At 44.5% G+C, this 24,403-nt stretch overlaps 2 protein-coding genes across 4 annotated transcripts in view; one reads left to right on the forward strand and one right to left on the reverse strand.

Annotated features, from left to right (window-relative positions):
* The window catches only part of LMBRD2 (LMBR1 domain containing 2), a 58,420-nt gene extending 55,908 nt beyond the window's left edge, over nucleotides 1-2,512 (reverse strand). Inside the window, exon 1 of one of the 2 annotated variants that reach the window (XM_040262329.1) lies at nucleotides 2,155-2,512. The gene's annotated coding sequence lies outside the window, so the exon portion shown is untranslated. The remainder of the gene's footprint in view (nucleotides 1-2,154) is intronic. The other variant, XM_040262330.1, reaches the window with a different exon arrangement.
* Nucleotides 2,513-2,661: 149 nt separating this feature from the next.
* The window catches only part of SKP2 (S-phase kinase associated protein 2), a 36,443-nt gene continuing 14,701 nt past the window's right edge, over nucleotides 2,662-24,403 (forward strand). The window contains exons 1-7 of one of the 2 annotated variants that reach the window (XM_040262331.1): nucleotides 2,662-2,884; nucleotides 3,382-3,653; nucleotides 15,920-16,031; nucleotides 18,450-18,593; nucleotides 20,761-20,895; nucleotides 22,439-22,537; nucleotides 23,761-23,891. In XM_040262331.1, the coding sequence (XP_040118265.1) occupies nucleotides 2,841-2,884; nucleotides 3,382-3,653; nucleotides 15,920-16,031; nucleotides 18,450-18,593; nucleotides 20,761-20,895; nucleotides 22,439-22,537; nucleotides 23,761-23,891 (937 nt within the window). In that variant the 5' untranslated portion in view covers nucleotides 2,662-2,840. Of the gene's footprint in view, nucleotides 2,885-2,912; nucleotides 2,968-3,381; nucleotides 3,654-15,919; nucleotides 16,032-18,449; nucleotides 18,594-20,760; nucleotides 20,896-22,438; nucleotides 22,538-23,760; nucleotides 23,892-24,403 lie in introns of those variants that run through there. The other variant, XM_040262332.1, reaches the window with a different exon arrangement.

Below are 24,403 nucleotides of genomic sequence, written 5' to 3' on the forward strand. Positions count from 1 at the left end.
GAGTATATTAAATAAAAAACTTAATCAGGAAAACAAAAGAATCCACATCAGTAGCAATCACAATGCAGTTCTTGGAAAGACCAGACAGGAAACTCTATGTAGCTAATAATCTCAAACCTTCAATGGACACAATTCCTTATATTAAAGAACCAATTTACCAAGTTAAACTTTTACTTAATATATTAAAAGAAAAGCCATGATTAAAGGAATGCAGAAATGATTCCATTTTCATAAGCTAAAATATTTCTGCTGCCAGGGCAAACTATTAGAGCCATATCTATTCTAGAATTTGAACACTTTGATTTTCCAAGTTGACAGGCTGTCTCTGAAGCCCTATAAAGGACCTTGTTTCCACTAATTCAGATATTTCAAATATTCTGAAAACTAGAAATGTTTCCTAGCTCTCAGGCTAAATCCTAGCACAAGGATACTTCTCATTTTTAAGTTTAGCATCATCCTATTAAACCTTCCTTGTAAGAGCTCTATGTGCCCTCTTCCAATTATTGGGCTTCCCTGATGGCTCAGACAGTGAGAATCCGCCTGCAATGCAGGAGACCCGGGTTCGATCCCTGGATCGGGATGAGACCCTGGAGAAGAAAATGGCTACCGATTCCAGTATTTTTGCCTGGAGAATCCCCATGGACAGAGGTGTCTGGAGGGCTACCGTTCATGGGGTAGCAGAGTCAGACAGGACTGAGCGACTAACACTTTATAAGACCTCTATCTGAAGTACCCTCTTCCAATTATATTTCAAAACTTTACTCTCATCATGGCATTAAAATTTTTTTTTTGTTTATTCCTTCTCCTCCATTAGTTTATAAGCTCCCTCTGTCTTGTTCAGTTTCCTGAAGAAGACTAAATATTTCCTCTGAATTGCAATTTTTTTGTTTGACATTTTGTTTTATTTTACTTTACAATACTGTATTGGTTTTGCCATACATCAACATGAATCCGCCACGGGTGTACATGAGTCCCCAGTCCTGAACCCCCCTCCCACCTCCCTCCCCATATCATCTCTCTGGGTCAGCCCAGTGCACCAGCCCCAAGCATCCTGTATCCTGCATCGAACCTAGGCTGGCAATTTTAAGAGAAAGGATGTAGACTTCAAGCAGGCTACTGCTTTCTCCTTAGCCACAATATCATGAAGATAACTTTATGTAAAAAATAGAACACTGAATTTAAAAATATTTTTCCATGTAACATTAGCTTAATGAATTGTGAACATTCAGCTTAGTATTCTTCCTCTAGTTTCAACTAGAGTCAATCAGTGAACAGATCCATTCTTTACCCCAGTTTTACCTAGTTTCAAGAATCAACTACTAAAGGATCACGAACGCTCTCCTCTGTCAAGAGGTGGTTCCATTTCAAGCTATGCACCAAGCCTGAAACAAGCTGATATACAAGCGGGGGAGGTTTAACTCCAGTGTAAATTGAATTTTTTTTTAAGAAATAAGAAGGTATGCCACACAGCATGCTTAAGTGATATTCTAGTATTTTTTTTGATGACGCTGGGTGCTTATTTCTGAACTTTATAAATCCTCTCCATTTTTATTAGGGTTGGAAGTTATTCCCCTTCTCTCTTCCACTGTTTTCCCAGGCTCGCAGTTATAGAACATTTGCACAATGGATTTCGCATGGTCATCCTACCCCGAAAATGGCACTCTAACCATCTCCAAACTTTTCTCCGTGGCTATAGTCTAAAAGCGAGCAGGTGGCTTTTAGGACGTGAGGCAAACAGAATTTTTTTTGAGACAGTAATCGAATGGTTTTGCTGGTGGCCGCTAGCGTGGCACGGAAAGCCTTTTGCAAACAACAGTCACCTTATTTGTTCTCATGCTAGCATTTATGAGACTTCTCAAGGCTGCCGGGGATGCTGAGCTTTCCCCTGGCACTCACCGCAATCTCCTGCTCCCCTTTAAATTAAACCTCCGCCTGACGTTTGAACCGCGCTTTCGTTTACAAAACGCTCTCACGAGCCTCCTCTGATTTGACCGCGTCTGTGAAAGGAGCGTTCTTGCCGTGGTGCCTATTTTACACGTAAGGAAAGGATCCTGTCCACAGACCTAGTCCTTAGGGCCGCCCTCACCCGGGTGGAGTACGCAGCTCCAGGCAGAGAGGGGAGCAGGTGTGACGCCCACGGCCGCAGCCTCTCACCTGGCCGGCAGGGCGTGCCACGGCCTCCACTCAGCTACCTGGGACGTAGGCCCCGCGACGGCGGCCTCTCGGGGTCTCCGGGGCCCCCCTCTCTCCGTCCGCGCTCGGCCCCCACACCTCAAAGTGCCTCACGCTCTCCTCCTCGGGCTCACCGTCCGATCTCGCCGGACAGCGTCCAGAAGGGCCTGGAAACCCCGCGGCCGCCACAGCCTTACAGGGTTTGGGACCCACACTCCTTGGCGACAGCGGTGGCAGTCACCTAAAGGTCGGGGGGGTCCCGAGAAAGGAAACCACGACCCCAGTCAAGCAGCTGACATTTCCCCAGTCAGCCCGAGCACCGCCCACTTCCGCTTCCCCGCCTACCCTGTGGGTCGTCCGGTCCCGCAGCCGCGCGGGGTTGTGGGTATCTCGAAGGCGGCAAAGCTGCAAGGAAAGGAAGTAGTGGCGAGGCAGCCGGACTACCAGGCTGGGCAGAAACTACAATTCCCAGCAGGCAGCGGGGCCGCAGACGACGGCTGCGGAGGAGAGCCGGCTGGCTGGAGAATTCTGCGCGCGCTGCTGGGATGGAACGTTGATAGAGTTCGCGGGTTTCGCTGCAGCTAGCCGGGGCCGCACGCAGTGCGCCGCACGCAGTGCGCCGCCGCGCGCCAAAGCGGGAATCCGGGGGGCGGGCACCTCTGCAATTAATGCACGCATTTAAAACTCCCGAACCTGCGGACGCCATGCACAGGTAAACCGATTGCAGAAGGAGACAGAGCATGAATGGACCGTGTTAATTCTTTTAGGCCGCGTGTTTTGCTACTTGCTAATATTGTTAGTAATGCTGTAATGTGAATGGCTGCTTAGCCTCTTTGGGAAAACGTGGATGGGTGGATGCTTTAGTGCGGTGGTCAGCGTGGATGTTATTTGTCTTCCCTTATTGGGCTTTCCTGCTGCTGTTTTCAATCAGTGTGTGATTGCCCTGCCTCTTTCCTTGTATGTTCCCTCCACTTTTAAGAAATTCTTGAGGCCTTCTGCATGATCGGAAATCGAAAAGCCTTTTCGATGTGTTCGGTTATTTTCTCTTTTATTCTTGGGGAGTCGCCGCCGGGACGTAAAAATGCAGTTTAGTTAACTGCTGTGAAAGCTTTCTGCGGTGCATAGCTTGCAGCTTCCTTTAGGCCTGTCTCGGAATTATTTACTGGCGTGTTTTTGAAAGGAACGTGGGGCTATTGTGCGTTTCTGCAGGAAACACCTCCAGGAGATACCCGACCAGAGTAGCAACGTTACCACCAGTTTCACGTGGGGATGGGATTCTAGCAAGACTTCTGAACTGCTTTCAGGCATGGGGGTCTCCGCCCTGGAGAAGGAGGAGGTGGACAGTGAGAACATCCCCCAGGAACTGCTTTCAAACCTGGGCCACCCACAGAGTCCCCCACGAAAACGGCTGAAAAGCAAAGGAAATGACAAGGACTTTGTGATTGTCCGCAGACCTAAGCTAAACCGAGAGAACTTTCCAGGTAAGGTATGAAGGTAAAATACAAGCCCAGTCAATGGTGGATTAAATTGACCGGTTATTTTGTCTGTAGACCTTTGTTTAGGGGTATTTAGCATGGGCTGGGGCCCTTCTAAAGAAATTGTTATTTAAACTTATTTATTGTCCGTGCTGGGTCTTCCTTGTTGCCTCGGCTTTTCTCCAGTTGCAGGGACTTCTCTTTGGGGGAGCATGGGCTCTAGGACGCAGGGGCTTCGGTAGTTGGAGCACGTGGACTCAGCAGTTGTGGGTTCCAGGCTCTAGAACACAGCCTCAATTACTGTGGCGCTGGGGGCTCAGTTGCTCTGCTGCGTGCGGGATCTCTTCCCAGATCAGGGATCGAACCGGTGACTGTTGCATTGGCAGGCAGATTCTTTACCTCTGAGCCACCAGGGAAGGCCAGATAGGGTCCTTTTAAAATTGCCCAATTCCTAAGTTATTTTCCAAAGAAACCAGACAACTGGTTGTGCTTACAGAAATGGTGGTATGTGTGTGTCTTCAGAGACAGAACTGACTTGTAACCCGTGAAAAGACATTCCTTCCTTTTTCTTTAGGAGGGACTCTGCCTGGTTAAGGGCCAGCTCAATACCTCTGAGAAATAGAAACAAAGCAATGATCCATAGAATTCTTTTTGTTTATATTTGGCTGCTCTGTAGCCATGGTTGAGCCGTTTACCATAATCACTTTAGTTATTTATCAAAGGACTGCTGAAGTGAATGTTGAGCTAAGGGGAAGAGACTCATCCTTCCAGATCCATTCCCAAGAGGAATTCTTTATGCCGTCTCCGTCACTCACTGTGTTATCTGTTCAATTTCCCCAACCCCATAACCTAAAGGTCAATCAGATTCCCACCATCCCCCCAAAATCCAACCAATCATTGAATCTTTCCCTCTTGTCTCCTAAATATTTCTCATATTTAGGAAGGGACTCATAATTCAGAGCCTTATCCTCCCCAGATCCATCCCCCAGAGCTAGAGTGGACTGATTGAAATGTAGAACTCCACTACGTCATTCCCCTCTAAATAGCTCTCTGTTTCCAGGCTTCTCAAGCTGATGTATAACTGCCTCCCACGGTGGATCAGAGCTCCAGGAATACTCAGAACCATAGGGTAAACATAGTGCGTTAACCTGGGGTTATCAGTTTTTCTTACTGGCAAGCCATGTAAAACATTAATTCAGCATATATTTGCTGAGCACATTGTGTCTGCTAGGCATTGTTCTAAGTACTGGGGATACAGCAGTGAGCACAACAAAAGCATTTCTACCCTCGTGGAGCTTCTCTTCTAGAAAGAGGATGCAGTATGCACAAATCTGGTATGTAGTATGTTAGAATAAGTGCTATAGCTTAAAAAAAAAAATAGAACAAGCCTAGAGGGACAAGAGGTCCTGGGATGGGAAACTGGTTTGCAGGGTATTGAGGAAGCCTCACTTGGACAGTGAGCTGTAAGCAGAGGCATAAAGGAGATGAAGGAATGTGCCATGCAAATATCTTGGAGAAAAGAGCCCCAAGCAGAAGGAGCAGCTAGTGCAAAGGCCCTGGAGCAGGAGAATGTTGTGTTTGTTCAAGGAACAGCAAGGAAGCCATATTCCAAGAGTAGAAGAACAGAGGGGAGAATAGTGAGAACTGGCTAGAGGTGTAGTTGAGCAGAGTTGCTGTGTAACCTTTGAAAAGGATACACTGGTGTCTTGAGACTAAACTTTGAGGTCTTGAGGATAAAAGCTTAGAGACTTGTTGAGAGGTGTGAGAGTGGTGCTAAGCAGCTTCTGGATAGATTTTGACATTAGAGTGGACAGAGAAAGGTTTTGAAATTGTAGAAGTGATCATACTCTAAATTGAAATTGCGTGGGTCATGATGGAGAAGAGACAGTCGAGAAATAAAGATGAAGTCTTGCAGAGCCAGAGTAAATTAAGTATATTCCTGAATTCCCCCATCTGGCTTTCTTAGAGAAAGCTTGTTTGATCGCTTGCTTGCTTGAACAAAATTTTAAAAAAAAGAAAAAAAAAAGATTTTTAGGCTTTTGACCCTTTCTTTAGAAAAGAGAACTTCCAAATTATGGTCTGAGGATCTATGTTAGGTATTGGATTAATCAGAAAGGCAGTAAGGATTGTGGTGAAGTCAGACAGAAATGGCTTTGAATCCAAACCCTGCTGTTGACCAACCTCAGGAAGCTATTTGAGCCCTCTGTTCCTTAGTTTCTTTGTGCAATGGGATAGTAATGCCGGCGTCGTGGGATACTGTAAGATTAAATGAAAGAGTACGTGTAAAGCTGCTAGCATGCTCCCTGCGTAGAACAGTAAGTAAACCCAGTTAATTTGGTGGACAAAAGATACCTAGCCGAGAGGCTACTTCACTTTATCTTTTGTCCTTAATCCTGTTAGTCTGGCCCTGTTCATGTAGATCTTTTTTCTTCAAAACTGAATGTCCCTGCTATTTTTAGTGTCAGGAATGCAGCAGGAGCAATTTGGTGCTTGACCAACCAAATGTGGTGAAAGACGTTTCCTGCTAAGATGAGCGGCTTTTGACAACTTTGTCCAGTGCTGATAGCATCTGACATGGAGTGTGATTGCTGTATGTCCTGTATGTCCTTCCACATTCACACACAGACAGAAATACAAATGACGTTTTTAAAGCAAGGCACTAAGGAAACAAGATGGAAGATTCAGGCACGGCTGCTGTCTCTAGGAAACTGCAGTTCAAGTTGAGAGAAGAGGATACACGGTAAGAGAAGCTCACAGCAAAACATGGCATCTCATACACTAGCGGCTGCTGAGTGGCTGAGGCTGTAGTGGCTCAAGTGCTGTAGGAGGCCAGAGGGAAGGAGCCCCTTGTACCAAAATGACCCAAAGCTTCTCATGGTGATCCTCAGTGCACGTGGGCACGCTTCCTCCTGCCCTTTAGCAAAGCAGAGGCTCTGGAAGAGAGAGGACCTGGAACGGATTCAGTCACTGCATCAAGATTGTTAAAAATGACTTCAGATGTATTTATGGGAAGTGAGAGGGGAAAAAAATCACGACTTTTTTGTTTGTTGTGACCTGAGAGAGAGGCAGGGAGGGAAACCACTGGTATGCTGTGCGGGTGCATGGAATTACGCACCATAGTGATTGGTAAATTGGTATGGGGCAGGGGGGTTGCAGGGTGAGGAACAGCTGGTGTAGAGTGTTCCCAGTGGGCCATCAGGAGCCTGGGCCTCTGGCGGCGCTGGATCATCATTGTAGCGAGTTTGTCTGCAGTTGTCAGGACAGGTGGCGGAGAGCTCTGCAGGATTAGGCTGGAACGGACCACACCTGCTTTCCATAGCGATCTGATGACAGTGGCCCTGGGCTGTGTGAGTTTTTCTTGGTTCCTCACTCGACAGTCTCTCTTTTCTGCTGGCCCCAAGCCAGGCTCATGTCTAGTGACTAAATCCTCTTCATCTGTTCAGTTTCGAAGATGGAAACTTTGTGGCCAGCCGGTACCAGGACAGGTCTGAGTGGCCCTTGGGTTGAGTGTGTGGAAGGAGTTGGGAGGAAATGGCCTGGTGATGAGGTCAGTAATGAACAGAAAGAGAACAACTGTGTTTTATTCATGGTTGTTAAATGCCTGCCCTGGTCCGCTGTCTTCTCCTGCCCACCCAACCCCCACTCCGACCTCCCAAACAGAAGATAGCTGTGGAAATCCTGTCAAACTAATTTGTTGATCAGCTTTCCTGTGGCTGTTAAACTGCTTGAAATTCCAGGCCCCACAGTGGTTTTCAGACTAGAGACTCTACAGTTTAGAGTCTGCTGATATCCCCAAGGGAATGTGTTCAAAGTGCAAAATTCCAGAGATTCTCATCCCAGAAGTGCTGCCTGGAACCTGGGAATCTGCTTTTTCAGTATCTCTAGGCAAATGCTTTTCCTTTTATTTTTTTAAATAACCAATAACAAATATATTTTCCATTGCAATCTTCGGTGTGTATCTTAAACTGAAATTGCACAAAATTAGTTTTTTCCTTACCAAGGTATTTCCTATTCTCTTCCATTCTTTCAAAACAATGCTAATCAGACTAAATTGATTTCATGACTCACCACTGACTCTTATCCTGCAGCTCCAAAACTCAGCTCTGTAAGAGCCTTTACAGGCCCTTCCCAGGCACCTGTGTATACCCTGTAGCTTCCTTTCATTGGTTCAGCAGTGTTGATGGAGCATCATTCTAGAGATGGGGGATCCAGCAGTGAACACAACAAACCAAAGATCCTGCTCTTCTTGACCTTATATCCTGTACCTAATTCCCTGAATCCCAATTTCCGTGGTTTCTTAGTCTTCTCACATCCCAGGGTTGAGCAAGTCTCTCATTGAAGTTTGGGGTTGAAGGGGTCATTGGGGACCTCTGTTTTAGCTTTTTCCTGTTTTGCTTTTTTCAGTTTTGTCCAACCAGGCAAAAAATTAAAAAAGCCAAAATACCAAGAGCTAGCATGGTCTAGTGTTGTCTCTTAATGATTTATAGAAGAGGAAGGAAACCTCATCCCAGATGACAGAATCTGTAGTCTCCCAGAAAGGAAGCATGGGTCGTTAACACTTAAAACAAGCAAGCAGAAGCAAACAGGAGGTGAACCTCCACTCTTAAAAAAGGGAGTAGATTTGAACAACAGTGCCTGCTTATCCTTTAGATAAAATTATCTGTGCTTAAAGAAAAGGGCAATTTTAAGAGTCAAAGATTGAGTACTCTGGAGTTTGAATCTGAGTGTAGGTGATGTTTCAAGAAACAAACATGTCAAGTAAGAAGACATTACCTATACTGTAAAGACCTCATGCATCAAAAACTCTTAAGCAAGCATTATTATTTCTGAAGGACTTTAAGAGGCATGGGAGGTGATGAGGTTACAGAAGTGGACAGCTGACTTTGCACCAGAGGAATGAATGGAAATGCTGGTGACTGTGGCTGGTGACTAGCAAGTTTGTGAATCTGGCCAGTTTTCACCTTTCATGGCTCCAAAGTGTGTTTAATTGCTTTCATGTTGAAGATTAGAGTCCATGGGCTTAATTATTTTGCTTACTGTGCAGGTCTGGTGTGCAGCCTTGGGGGTTTTAGAAGAGGTGAGTAGAGGAAAGACTTGCTCTGGACTTTGTCATCCTCTCTGAGCAGACAGACCAGGCAGCAATGCAGTCAGGAATCCAGGAAACAGATGGTCGATGTTTTGAGAATTAACTATGGCAAGTAAAATTAGATTGAGCATATCCCAAGCCTGGATACTAGCCACTGGGGCAGCTGTATGAAGACAGACTTCTGTCTCATCTGTTGAAACAGCATCCAGTTTCAGGCTGTGACACCCCTCCCCCCCTTCACTCCCACCAGGGCCCTAGAATCGGTGTTGTCCTGTAATCAGCTCCGTGGAGACGTGGGTACTCGGCTGCTCAGAGAGGCTGTGCGTTTTTCCCAGCCATTGCCCCATCCATATGCTCACTGACCCATTGAGAGCTCTCAGCGTCTCTGTTTCACTCCCTCTCCCCTCTGCCTTCCCTCCCAAGCCCTGAAGAATTCCTTTTCCCAGAGCAAGTCAGGTTTAATTCTCACCTTTTTAAAAAGAGTGATTTTTTTTTTTCCTTCATTTTAGAAAATTAAGTCAGAACAGGGGAGAGAATCCTAGGGTAGACATAGGACAGGATTTGGAGTCAGATCTGTGCTTGAATTCCCACTGGGCCATTTGCTAGTTGTGTGACCTTATCCCTTTAGTCGGAGTTACATCATCTCTTGAAGCCCCTCCCCTGACTTCCAGAGGACACTGCTTTTGTTTCTGGGTTTCAATCTTCAGCCTCATGCCCCTGAACACCTCCAGGGCCGTGCCATTCCTTGGCAGGCCCTGAGCCACCTGGCCAGCCTTCAGACACTCTCCTCTGTGGCTCTGTGCCTTCACCTCAGGTTGTGGAGTTTGGAAATGGACAGAAGAGTCCCACGTTAACTTCGTGGCTCTGCCACCTGATAGTTACCAGCACCTCAGTGAGGTTAATAAATAAACCTACTGAGACAAGTGTCCTCATCTGTGAAATGGGACACTACACCCTAGGACACAAGGCAAGCATTAGAATCGCATGCATTAATAACTGTATGAGACTCTTTAGGGCTTTCAGTAAATGGCAGTTGTAAATGTGGGGTTGTGTTTCTGTTTATTAGTTTGCCTCCCAGTGAGGCCAACAGACAGGGACTGTGCTTACACTCTCCAGCATTAGTCAGACACCCAGGAATGTTTGAAGTGGAGCCCTAGGCCAGCCTTGTCATTTGATAAATGAGGAAGCTGGTCCTGAGAGGCCCGCACACTTACCTGTCTATGAAATAGAGCCAGCATTCTTCTCTTAGGTGTCAGTCATTCCTTTGTGAAATATTGAATGCTTTCTAGTGTTCGTCGCCAAGTTTGTCTTAGGCACCAGGCATGGCAGTTAATCGGTTAAGGAAGGTTAATCAGTCACATGGATACACGGTTTGCGTGAAGGGGCAGTACAAGGTATACTGCATTGAGCAGTGATTTTGAGAAGGTCTGTGGTGTGCCAGGCATTGTGGTGGGTCTCCATGTGCCTGTCTCGGTGTGGGGGCTGTGCTGCTCACCTGGGAATGCTCCTCCGAGGGAGAGAGAGTTCAGCTGAGGTCTGAAGGAGTTGTGCAGGTGAAGATGGACATTGCAATGCAAAGCCTTCCTAGTTCTGGACTTACTTAGCTTCCTTGTGTGGCTTCAGTGCCTGGCTTTGCTGTCCTCAGCAAACACCTGCATTCATCACAGTGCCAAATTTTCCTTCTAGCATTTGAATTGTGTGCTGAATGACTTCAGTCATGTCCGACTCTTTGTGACCCTATGGACAGGCTCCTCTGTCCATGGGATTCTCCAGGCAAGAATACTGGAGTGGGTCGCACTGTCCTCCTCCAGGATATCTTCTCAACCAATGGGTCAAACTCCTGTCTCTTACGTCTGCTGCATTGGCAGGCGGGTTGTTTAACACTAGTGTGCCACCTGGGAAGCATTTGAATTACTGATCTTAGTCTAGGTTGCTGATTTCTTATGTCTTCCCATTAAAATGGGAAGCACCACATTCATTAGTTTATTGATTTCTCCTGCCCTTTACTTTGCAACAAGCCTCCCTATCTCCTTTCCCCACTATTTTACCTGACACTTGGGTGCCCCATCCATAGCTCCTTGAAGGTCACTATTCCCTTTTATGCCAAGGGCTTTCTCCTCCACATCGATGACACTCTGTGTTTGAGGGCTTTCCCTGGGCAGGCATGCTGGGGAATCAACATTCCTACCCTGTCTCAGAAGCCCCCAACCAATGACTGACAGCAGATGATGGATTAAATGCCCCAAGCCCATAGTGATAATCTGCTTACTCACCTGCCCATGTTGGCTTCCTGCCCTTATATGTCTCTCTATTCTTTCCAGTATTTCTGGTATCCCAGACCTAGATTGTTGTTGATAAGTTGATTAGTCGCTCAGTCGTGTCCAACTCTTTGTGATCCCATGGGCTGCAGCACTCCGGCAGGCTTCCCTGTCTTTTGCTATCTCCTGGAGTTTGTTCAAGCTCATGTCCATTGAGTCGTTGGTGCCATCCAACCATCTCATCCTCTGTTGCCCTCTTCTCCTGCCCTCAAGCTTTCCCAGCATCAGGGTCTTTTCCAGTGAGTCAGCTCTTCACATCGGGTGACCAAAGTATTAGAGCTTCAGCGTGAGTCCTTCCAATGAATATTCAGGATTGATTTCCTTTAGGATTGACTGGTTTGATCTCCTTGCTGTCCACGGGACTCTCAAGAGTCTGCTCCAGTACCACAGTTCGAAAGCATCAATTCTTTGGCACTCAGCCTTCTTTTTGGTCCAACTCTCACATCCATACATGACTCCTGAAAAAACCATAGCTTTGACTATACAGACCCTTGTGCTTTTTAATATGCTGTCTAGGTTTGTCATTGCTCTTCTTCTAAGGAGCAAGCACCTTTTAATTTAATTCTTTAAACCTAGATAGATAGAAGGCGGTTTGGAGGTCTCAGTAAATGATACTAGGCAGCCCTTGTCCAACCCCTACTCAGAGATGGATGTTTTCACATAGGTGAAGATTCTAAGCAGCACTGAAAGGAAAAGGTCATGAAAGTAAAACATACAGAGTTTTTGGAGAAAGGAGAGGAATAGAAGCAAAAAAAGAGGCACTTTAACTCTCTGCTTTGTAACCTTTTGACATGAGCTATTTAATCTTCATAGTGAATAACTTTGCAGGATAAACCTTTTTATTCCCTTATCCTGCAGATGAAACTGAGCCCCCGAAGAATTAAGTAGCTTGCTTAAGGTTTGCTGACATGGAGACAATGCAGTCAAATTCCAGTCGGAGCTGCGCTCCTTCCTCGATCCAGTAGTTCTCACACTTGGCAGGGATGGAGGGCAGGCACCTGGTGTCAGGGTAGTCATTGCAGATCATAGTAAAAATCTCAACAGACTAGATTGAAAGTGGCTAAGTGTAATTTTTTTTTTTTTTTTGCCGAATGAAATGCTAGCATCTGATCTCTATATGCAAGAGACAGCAGAGGTCAGGGAGTTAAGAATTAATGGAAGGAAAACTTTGTTCCAATTTGTGGAGCAGGAGTCATGCTGGAGACCCTCTGCCCCCACTGACCTTGGCCCAGGAGCTTTGTGGTGTGATGGAGTTGCCACACTGAGGAGCTGCTGCCCGGAACGTGTCTAGGGTCCCTGCGGATGGTCTGCCTTCATCCCTCTACCCCTACGCTTCAGAGCCTCAGTCCTTTATGTGATTCTCTAGAGAGGGAGGGGCAGGTGTTCATGGAGCAGCTACATGTCCTTTTTTCCCCAGGGCTCCTCCTTCCCTAAGCACTGTGCCAGTTCAGTCCCCGGTGTAGCACAGCATCCTGAGCCCTTCGTGACCCTGAATTGAAATTTCCTGTTTGTCTGTGTCTCAGACTCTGAGCAGGCCATACCTTGTTCATCTCTGTCTGTAGAACAGTCCTCAGCATATAGCACGTGTTAAGTAAATATATGAATGGTTGCATGTATCGGACAGTGTTCCTTAGAATATAAAGATTGTTAAAAGAAGAATCAGGTTCTCCTTCTCAAGATCTCGTGGCCTTGTGGGGGCCTACACAGGCGAGTAAGGAAATAGCAAAATTGTGTTTAAAAAAAACCGGCCTGTTTTTGGTGATGTTCTGGGAGACCATCCATAGGAGTTGGGGTGTTCATGGCCACTTGATGTTAAATTAATAGCATTTGGGGTCAGGCACAGCATGTACAGAGGCATTGAGATATGACACAGAATGACTCATTCTGAAAATTCCAAGTAGCTCCAAATGGCTGGAACATATTTCTAGATAATGAATCTAGAAAACCAAGTGAGGCCCTGATAAGAAAGCTTTGAATTTCATGCTCAGTAGTATAGACTTTAGACTGAATATTCAAGGGACACCATGAAGGGATCTGATTGAGAGGTGTTTTCAAAAGATTGCCCAGGAGTAGTGGGGAAGAGTCCACAGAGTCCCACACTGTTACGTTTATCACTCACCTCCATGCTATCTCCAGCTCTCCATCGTCTTCTCCCTGAGCCTGTTGTAATGTCTGCATTCAGTAAATACTGACACCTCTTAAATGGGGTATGTGTTCTGTGTTTAGTTGCTCAGTCGTGTCTGACTCTTTGCGACCCCATGGATTGTAGCCTACCAGGTTCTTCTGTTCGTGGAGATTCCCCAGCCAAGAATACTGGAGTGCATTGCCATGCCCTCCTCCAAGGTATCTTCCCAACCCAGGGATCGAGCCCAGGTCTTCCGCATTGCAGGTGGATTCTTTACCAGCTGAGCCACAAGGGAAGCCCAAGAATACTGTCAGAGTCACTGAACAAATAAGAGATACAGGGAAGCTTATTAATAAGGCATTGGCTTACGCAGCCCTGGAAGCTGAAGAGTCCCATCATCTTTGGTCCCAAAGACCCGAGATTCCAGAGAGTAGATCATGTTAGTTTCAGTCCAGGCCTGAAGGCAGGAGGACACCCAGGTTCCAGCTCAAACAGCCAGGTCTCCCTTCATCCACCTTTTATTCCAACCCAACTTTGGATTGGATGAGGCAGGCACGCACTGGGGACAGCAACCTGCTTTTCTCAGTTGATCGATCAAATGTTAATCTCATTCCAGATACCCTCCCAAAGACACCTGGTATTGTATTTAACCAAATATCTGGGTACTTCTTAGCCCAGTCAAGTTGACACTAAAATTAGCTGTCACGGGGAAGAGAGGATAGCAATAGCATTGGTGTAGCAGGTGGATTGGAGTTAGAGACCAAGAAGGCAAGTTATTGAACTCAGCTAACCACTCTGAATTCTAATCTAAAACACTCACTGTTTCTTTGGTGTGTGCTTGTTTCCTTCTAGGCTGTGGTCATATTATCCTGATTGTGTGGGTTATTCTATTCATATGTAAGCGTTTAATACTTGTTGAATAGCAATTAGAGTTTGCTTTTCTAAAAACTAAGAAAACTGGTTTTCCTGCATCCACCTTTTTCTCCCTCCGGTTTATTCTGAACACCCAGTCAGAGTGATCCTTTTAAAACCTACGTGAGATCCTGTCATTCCTGTGCTCAGAACTCTCGGCGGCCCCTCATCACCTTCAGAGTCAGAGCGGGATGACCCGGCCCCATCCCACCCCTCTGACCTCTTCCCCACTCCCCGAAACTTGCTCACTGTGTTCTATGCTGGCCTCCTTGCTGTTCCTCAAAACAGACCTGCTGCTCCCGCACGTGGAACACACCCCAGGGACTCAGGGCCAGCCCCTTCTCTGTGTTCAGCCTTTGCTCCATGATCACCAGCTCAGTAAGGCCTTCCCCATTGTTTTATACCATTTTACACCACAAAAAACTGTTTGTCGTGGACCAGATATTAACATCTCCCAGAAGAATGTTCTTTAAATACCAGTTTGGGGAACAGTATGTTGTTTACGAAATGGATGTAAGTGCACCAGATAACTTAAAAATATCTCTGAAAAATGGAACTGTTTTATACTTTTAAGTAACTCAACTTTTCTTCAAGAATTTTTTTCAATAAGAATACAATACTTTTTTTAATATAAGAAAACACAGCAAAGGTATTAAAAAGTTTGGGGGGGAACTCCAGCTATAAAACTTGACAGTTATTAGAGGAACCACTATTGTGGTGACATTCATGCCACAGTTACTCACTATTACAGAATTTTGTATTAGGCATTTATTTTAAAATGTGGAAGGAGATATTTTGACCAAATCTTTACTAATACAGACTTAGTCTCCTTAACTATGAATGATGAGTTTTAGTAGGCTAACAAATCGAGTTGAGTCAAAATAGAATGAAAATAGTTGTTTTAATCAAAGAGCGGAATACAGCCCTTATCATAATTTATTATTAACCCCAAACATATGAAAAACAGAACAAAGAGGTTAGTTGCTATTGATGGTTGAGGGAGTGTGTGTGTGTGTGTGTATGCTGTTTGTTTAAACTTTCTAACGCCTTCCTCATTTTCTTCATTTTTAATACAGCAAAGTAAAAGCAATTTTAACATATCACTTAATTTTTTTTAAATATTGAACAATTTTTAACATGTCTCCTCATATCATGTGATTGCTTCGCCAATAGAACATAAGCTCCATGAAAAAGTGTTTTGTCTCATGTGTTACCTGCTTTCTCCCAACACCTTAACCCATCCCTGGCATCAAACTAAGCACTCAGGACATGTGTGTTGAATTAAGAGATGAGAACAGCCTTTTGATATTGCACTTTTAGATAAATGGACTTCTGAGTCCACCCTCTGTAAGCTTGGAAGAAGAGGGAGAAAGATTGGTTTGCCTTTTAAATAAGGTTACTACTTGAGAAATCCACCACTGAATCCACTTCAGAGAGGAGTGAGGTGTTCCTTAGCAACCCAAAAGTATCATATATCTTAGACATTATCGTCTAAGATGTAAGAGGCCTGGGACTGGCTTTGAACCCCGATCAGTATGGTTCTGAGCCTGAGACTGGCTGGTGGGTACTAAAGAGAAAAATTATCATGAAAAGTATTCTTGATACTCTCTTTTCTCCTTTGCTGAGAAAGTATACAGTATCCACTTTAGGAAACGTAGACCATGGGTCAACAGAAAAAGAATTATGAGGATAAGGAATTCATTTAGCATTAAATTCCCCTTTTTAAGTTACATGTTGTATATCTTTAAGTGCAGGAAAAAGCTCAGTACACTTGATAGGGGGAAAGAATGGTAAAAGGAAAACAATTCTTTTTTTTTTTTTTCCCTACAAGGTGTTTCTTGGGACTCCCTTCCAGACGAGCTGCTCTTAGGAATCTTTTCCTGTCTGTGCCTCCCTGAACTCTTGAAAGTCTCCAGTGTTTGTAAGAGATGGTATCATCTAGCGTAAGTATTTTTCACCCTATTTAGTGTATATGGAGGAGGGAGGAAAAAAGAAGGGTTTTCATTTGTTTGGGTCTGCTGACACTGAAAACCAAGAAGACTATAGTAGCACAAAGCACACTAGGTATTTGCTTATTCATTATAATAATTAGCATCTTATTTCACAGATAAGGGAGGAACCTACTGGAGCTGTGTGTGTGCCCAGTTGTGTCTGACTCTTTGCGACCCCATGGACTGTAGCCCACCAGGCTCCTCTGTCCATGGAATCTTCCAGGCAGGAATAAAGGAGTGGGTTGCTATTTCCTCTCCAGAGGGTCTTCCCAGCCCAGGGATCGAATGTGCATCTCCTGCATTGGCAGGCGGATTCTTTACCACTAGCGCCACCTGGGAAGACACCATCGTCCCGTTTTATATATGGGGGAACTGGGACTCCGAACCTCACTCAGGTCCCATAAAGCCTAAGTAGCAGAGGCTGGTTTCCCACTTGGGTCCCACACAGAGCCCCGAGTTCTCTTCCCACCACTCATACCCAGCCCACTGAGTGTATGAGAACCAGCTGTGCCTTCATGTATCCCTGTTACTCCTGGTACACTGCCTGACCCAGCATCCAATAAACATGAGCTCTGCTGAATACAGGGAAAAGAAGTTTTCCAAATGGGGTAAGTCACTTCCGGTGGGTCACATGATGGCCATTGTGAGCATGAAATATAAAGATGCTCAAGTGGTGCCCAGCTAATTGTTCAGGTTTCGTTGGGTTTGGGGCCACACTTCTCAGGTGCAGACAGTGAGCTGCACATGAGACATCTTGGTGAGCTGGGAAGGCAGAAATGGGCTTTTCCATCTTCACCTTTTCTCCTGCTCATCAGCCTCTGGCCAGCCTTTGTCTGTGCTTAAGGCCATCTATCTCTCTTCTCCCTCCACACGTCTAGGACTCTCACTGTGAGAACGCAGGAGCCCCTGCCCTTCCATTCACAGGTGTGCTGGAAATAAGACACTCCAGGTATTTACAAGACTGCGCTACAGTCATCCCTTGGTACCCATTGGGTATTGGTTCCGGGACCCCCTGTGGATACCAAAATCCGCGCATTCTCGAGTCCCTTGTATAAAATGAGGTAGGACAGTCTGGCTTGGGATCTGCGGATCTGTGGATGTGGAACCCGTGGATAGGGACTGCTTGCTCAGTCATGTCTAACTCTTTGCGACCCCATGGACTTTAGCCCACCAGGCTCCTCTGTTGATGGGATTCTCCAGGCAAGAATACTGGAGTGGGTTGCCATTTCTTCCTCCAGGGGATCTTCCCCACCCAGGGATCGAACCTCGTCTTCTCCATTGACAGACGGATTCTTTATCATCTGTGCCACCTGGGAAGCCTTGTGGATAGGGAGGGCTGACTATATTTGCTTAGAAGAGCCGCATACCTGGAATGCCAGAGCAGGTACATGGTGGTTGACTCACTTATCCCTGCTCAAGAAACCCCATTTTGATTTTCTTTTTCCACCAGCTGTGCTCTCTATGCAGTTCTGTTCATCTTCATCTCAACTGTCACGTTATAACTGACATTCATTAAGCACTTGTTATATGCCAGGCACGGCAGGTCCTGTCTTCTTAAGAATAGAGGTTGACAATTTGTTTATGCAGAATTATTTCAGAGCTCCAGCCAGTGGTCTGCTTATCTCAAGTAGGATTAAAAAGTAAAATTCTTGTAAACATTTAAAATGTTCTCTCACGGGCTTGATCTTATGTTTTCTTTCGTGTTAAATTGAATTAATCTATGGGTATTCAAACTTCGGCATGTTGTTTACTGTATTTGTTACTGCTTTTTTGCTTTCAAAACACAAGTCTAAACGTTTTTACCTCTTTTCTTCACATTAGTTCATAGGTATTTCTGTATTTCTGTGCATTTATTTTAAGCTTTTGTAAAGTGAAGCTGAACTATGACTTTTCCTAATAGATATTTGCTAACCGTATCTCATAATAAAGTCATACAAACTTTCCTTCTTCTAGGTACGTGTTTTTTAGGGTAATTGTGGTAGCGTGCCAGTGTTTCACAAAAATGGCAAGTGAGGTCATTGTGAACCTACCTACTTGTTCAGTAATCAGTTGAGTGATTTGAGCAGTCTTAAAGTTATTGAATCGAATGCTGAAATTTTATTCTCCTGTTCCAGATCATTGCAGGGCTCATGGTAGCATTGAACTAGCTATGAAATCCATGTAAAGAGGAAGATGAAAGCTTATCCATAATGGGACCAAGAAATATTCAGTAGTGCCTTAAAAATATAGGTAATTGTATAGTCAGAAACAAACATGCCTTTAGAATTTGCTTCAGGGCAATTGAGTGGCCATGCCCTGTTGTTGGTAGCAACGTCGAGGGCCTCCAGAAACTGGTGCCCTGACTCACCAAACAGAGCACCTCTTTTGCAGGTTTGACGAGTCTCTCTGGCAGACCGTAGACCTCGCGGGCAGAAATCTCTACCCAGATGTGGTTGGTCGGCTTTTGTCCCGAGGGGTGGTTGCCTTTCGCTGTCCACGATCATTTATGGACCAGCCGTTAGTTGAACATTTCAGGTAAGAAAGAAAAGTCCCTGGAAAATCCTGGGGAGGAAAACAGATCGAAATGTCTTTTTGTCTCTCTCCAGCTATATGCCCTAGGACAGGTCATCTGTGCAGCATGGGACGTTAGTTGTGATTGTTGCCATGTGGCGTTTGTGTTGAAACACGGCACAGGTTTCAGTGACATCATTCCCGTTTTAGCCTAGGCCTGCACTTGGGCTCTTCCCAGAGTCTAAGGGTGTCCTGAGTATCCTATGAGGCAGGAGCCAAGCAGAGCCCTCACTGGCAAATGCCATGCAGCCAAGCTATTTCCCCAATGCCCATTTCTATTTTTTTTTAATGTATTTTTATTTGGAGGATAATTGCTTTACAATATTTTGATGGTTTTTGCCATATAAGAACATGAATCAGCAGTAAGTATACATATGTCCCCTCCCTCTTGAGCCTCCCTCCCATACTCTCCCTCCAATCCCACCCTTCTAGGTTGTCACAGAGCACTGGGTTGAGCTCCCTGTATTATACAGCAACTTCTCACTGGCTATCTATTTTACATATGGTAATATATATATGTTTCAACACTACTATCTCAACTCGTCCCACACTCTCTCTCCTCCACCGTATCCACAAATCTGTTCTCTGTGTCTGTATCGCTGTTCCTGCCCTGCAAATAGATTCAGCAGTGCCATTTTTCTAGATTCCGCACATATGTGTTAATATATGATGTTTGTTTGGTCTTTCTGACTTCACTCTGTATGATAGGCTCTAGGTTTATCCACCTCACTAGAACTGATTTGTTCCTTTTTAGGACCATTGTGCGTGTATATATTTACACACCACAACTTCTTTATCCATTCATCTGCTGATGGACATCTAGACTGTTTCCATGTTCAGGCTATTGTAAATAGTGCTGCAGTGAACATGGGGATACATGTTTCTTTTTGAATTATGGTTTTCTCAGCAATGGGATTGCTGGGCTTTATGGTAGTTTTATTCCTGGTTCTTAAGGAATCTCCTTAACCGTTCTCCACAGTGGCTTTATCAACTTACATTCCCACCAACAGTGCAAGAGAGGATTCCCTTTTTTCCACATCCTCTCCAGCATTTATTGTTTGTAGATTTTTTTTGATGGTGACCGTTCTGAACGGTGTGAGATGATACCTCATTGTAGTTTTGATTGACATGTCTCTACCCCCACTGCCTATTTCTGATAAGGAAAAATATGTGAGGGGTCTTTTCAGATTTTGTCACCCTGGGTTTCTGATCTATCACAGATATTTACATCCTGAAAAAGATGTTCTGTTTGGGTGTTTTTTAGACTTACTGAAAATGTATTTCCTACTGATAGTTTTGCAGTGTGGTTTACTGTCATCTCATGCTAGAGTGGAGTGAATAGATGCTGAGCAGAAAAGCTAAAGACGGCAGAGCTGGGATACAACACACGTCCCAACTCGAGCCTCTTCACCTTCTCGCCATGGTCATGTGACTCCCCTCCCATGGGTGTTTTGTGTTTCTCCGGAGGCTCTTCCTTCTCAGTCTCCTTCAAGTGCACGCTTTGCTCAGTTACTCAAGGGTCTGTCCCTGGCTGCCTTCTCTCCCGACCCACACTCTGTCTTCAGACAAGCTATGTCTTGTACACCCACATCTATGCCAAGACTTTCACATCCTCATCTCTAGCCCAACCCTCTCTTTCAAACAAACTCTTCTTTCTAATTACCTAAAAACTACCACAGCTGAGTTTCCTACAAGTACCTTAGTATTAGCACGTCCAGCCCAAGAACCTTGGTATTAACCTCCCTTTACAACTTGCCTTTCCACAGTCTTCCCTGGTTTGGTCATCCACCCAACTCACCCTTGCCAGGAGTCATTGTAGGCGTGACCTCCTTGTCACCCACATCCAGCTCATTCCTCTGATGCTCATTAATTCATTTTCTAAGTTGGACTGTGCTGGCACAACGTCTGGACTTGGCCAAAAAAAAAAAAAAGCTTTTGAATTTTAAAACAAACGAAGGTGGCCAGTAGCAGTTTATTTTATGACTACAGCTATAGCTAATACTTGAAATGTGTGTTTAGGGTCTAGTTTGTGATGGACTGCCCACGTGGGTAGGAGAAGGGGTCAGATCTAATCTGGACATACTGGTGTGAGCCATCTTCTGGAGCCTCTTTTTATTCCCTCTGTGTTCAGCCCTTTTCGTCTACAGCACCTGGACCTGTCGAACTCTGTGATCGATGTGTCTACCCTGCAAGGCCTTCTGTCTCACTGCTCCAAGTTGCAGAATCTCAGCCTCGAAGGCCTCCGACTTTCAGATCCCATTGTTGAGTGAGTGACACCTAGGAGCATGTTTCAAGGGCACTCGTTTTGTGATTGTTAATTTTGTTTCTCGAGTAGATGTGGGGTGTCCTGTCCACGTGCAGGTGGACTCAGAAAATACCCAATACGGTGTTCCAGCCTCTACAGAACCCTCCAGGAGGTTTGGTTCCTCCTTCCAGGAGGTTTGGTTGCTCACCTAGACAACCAGTGTTTGTGTACTAACTCTCAATATGTTGCTGGGTCTCAAGCTAGGTTCTAGACACGCAAGGAGGAATTGAGGCATGGTTGCTCCCTCATTCAAGGGAGACAGATAATTACAGTGCACTGTGTTTGCTAGATGCGTTAGTGAATCTGTGGCAATACACAGAGACCTAATTACATTTCGAGAAGGCAGCTGTCTCTTCTCAAGAGGAAGTGACTCTGAAGCTGAGTATTGAAAGTATGTGGGTAGGAGTTCTCCAGGTGATGTGGCGAAGGAAGCAGTCCGGGTGAGGCCACCTTTGTGACTGTGGATTCTGAAGTGGTCAGGAAGTGATGGAGTGTGTGAGGGAGATGACAGGTGAGGGTCAGCAGGGACCACGTCTCGTGGGTGCCTGCCACGCTGGAAGAACTCTGGACTTTATTGTGGGCTGTAAAGAGGGAAGTGTGGTGAAGAGAGGAGCATGGTTCTGAGAATGGAACAAACATGTTTAGAAAATTAACCCGCTGGGCATCTCAGAAAATCGATTATGCATTAAAGAAACTATTCAGTAGATTAGTTAAGATACTGTTGTATACATTCAGGTAAGAAGTGATGAAACTTGATGGGGAAAAGGAAAGAATAATGATAATATCTTCTTAATATTTGTTGAGCACATACCATATGCCAGATACTAGGTTCTTTAAAGGTATTCTGAGTAAATCCTCATAGCAACCCCGTGAAATACGTTCTCATTATTCCCCTTTTTACAGATGTGAAAACTAAGGAACAGAGAGGCTGAATAACTTGTCCAAGGTCACACAGTAGCTAGATAGCAAAACCAAGATTTGAACCTGGCCATATAGTATGATTCCAGAACTCTCGCTCTTAAATCACTGTTTGGCTAACATGAGGCATTTGGGAACGGAGAGGAGAGGGCAATTTGAGAGACATTTAATTGAAAGAACCTGGTGGCTTTATAAGTAGATGTTTACTTACAAACTAATTACAATTGTGGGTGAAATAGAAATATGTTTAGGTCATTGGTGGGTTCTTTGTTTTTCAATTTTTAAAAGTACATTGGTAAATGTTTTGTGTAGTTACTCTCTGTGCTGGACACTGTGCTGAGGCCTTTATTACATTATATCATTTAATTTTAACAACACTACCAAGAAGGTACTGATCTCGCCATTTCACAGATGAGTAAACTAAGGCAAAGCATCCTACTTAGTGTTATCTAGATGGTAAGATGTGAATTTAAACTCATTTCTGACTCAGGCCTGTGTGCTTGTAACTGCCTCCCTTAGCTTCATTCTTATTTATTAAATAAGAGGATCTGGTTAGCACTGTTACAACTTTGTCCTCTTTTTCCAGTAATCTTGCTCAGAACACAAATTTACTGCGACTAAACCTTTCTGGGTGTTCTGGATTCTCTGAATCTGCCCTGAAGACTTTGCTGAGCAGCTGTTCCAGGTAGGAGAGATTAGAGATTTGATTTTAGAACTGTGATTTCAAATATACAGTATCTTTCACATCAAGATAGAATCAGGTAACATTTTTAAGCTTTCCTAACTCTTTGAGCTCTTGATTTGGAGAACTCAGTACCCTTTATCATCCAAACTTTCTGTCCAAACTCAGGAGCCAAATCGATGAAGTTTGCAAAGATTGCTTGTGTTGTGATCCTTTTTTTTTTTCCTTTGGCTTATTAAAATAAGGAAAACGTGGTAATGTGTTTATCAACAGTATGTACAAAGAGTATCTATTTATACCTGACTATACTGTCAGGCTTTTTTCCCTGTAATATCTGTAGACCTAACTTAACAGTTTTGACTATTTATTTATCAAAAGTTTGTTATTGCAAAATATACCATGAATCTGGGTGATTCCATTAAAAACATCTTTTATACTAGGTAGTAATTAATGTCTAATGTCAGAATATAAAGGTCACAGAGTTACAGAAATGAATGAGTGGGGACATGATTCACAGAATACCCAGTACTGTGTGTGTCCTTTTTAATATCCCTTGGTCTCTGTGCTAATAGCATTGTACTTATTTCTCCTTAATGATCTTATAGAAAAGATTGTTTTTGTGTAAGAATGTTACCAATGAGATAAAATTGGTACATTTTCTCAGCAATGCCCTACATTTTCTCAGCAATGCCAGGAATGGGATGTATAATGTAGTGGTTGGACTTTTCCTTTGAAGCCCTCATTTACTTAGTTAGCAGAGGCCCAGTAAGATAAAGTGAATTTTTGCGATGTCGGCATCTCTTTATTGGGAATTCCTGGTACAACCTATCAGTTTTTTAAAACATCTCAAGCTCATACTGTTAGTTGTTTTCCTACAACCCAAGTGGTTGAGAAAGAAAGCATAGAAGCTAGAATTTCTCCTAGTCCTGGAATGAGGGATGAGCAGGAGAGGAGAGCACTTCCCTTGTCTTCCAGAAGAGGGCAGCATTCACTAAGCCCTTGGCTCATATCCCCTGGCAACTTTCTGCAACAAACTGGACCGAGATGGAGAAAGCAGTTTCAGGTGAGCAGATGTAGCTGCTTAGAGAAGCTGAGGTTCTATGCAGAAAATGGTAAGGAATCAGTGGCCCTGTATTTTCTTGATTTGCAGCTTTAGGCAGGGTTTCATAGAAAATTCATTGTGGGTAATGGTTTCATGCTTTCCTTGTCATCCCTCTTATGTGCAGATTGGATGAACTGAACCTCTCTTGGTGCTATGATTTCACTGAAAAGCATGTACAGGTGGCTGTTGCACATGTTTCAGAGACTATCACCCAGCTGAATCTCAGCGGGTACCGGAAGAATCTGCAGAGATCAGGTAAAACCCTCTGGGCTGTTGGGCCCTTAACAACAGCAATCCCAACAATAACAGCAGGTTTGATTTCTCAAGCATCTCCTAGGCGTGATCCTCCATAAACTGTCTCATTTAATCCAGTGTGTGTGTGTGTGTGTGTGTGTGTGTTCCTATTCCTGTTTTTCAGATGAGCTAACAGCTAGCTGATCAGAAGGGTCAGTCAGGTAAATGCAGACAGCTAGTGGGTTAGTGGCAAGATCTGAATCCAGAATGCGTGAGTGAAACCCTTTATACTTTAAAACAATTTATGTTTAAGCAGAAGAGCTTCTTTTATTTAACTAAATTATTTAGGTTAAAACCCAAACATAAAAATTGAGGGATGCAGTGTTTGATTAGTATTAAGCAGTGGTTCTCAACTGGGGACAGTTTTGCCTGCAAGAGGACATTTGGCGAGGTCTGGAAACATTTTTGATTGTCACTGCTGTGGGGTTACTGGCATTTAGTGGGTAGAAGCATCTGCCCACTAGATGCCATCT

The sequence above is a fragment of the Oryx dammah genome, unplaced genomic scaffold, assembly GCF_014754425.2.
Source record: "Oryx dammah isolate SB20612 unplaced genomic scaffold, SCBI_Odam_1.1 HiC_scaffold_20, whole genome shotgun sequence".
In the NCBI taxonomy this organism is placed as follows: domain Eukaryota; kingdom Metazoa; phylum Chordata; class Mammalia; order Artiodactyla; family Bovidae; genus Oryx; species Oryx dammah.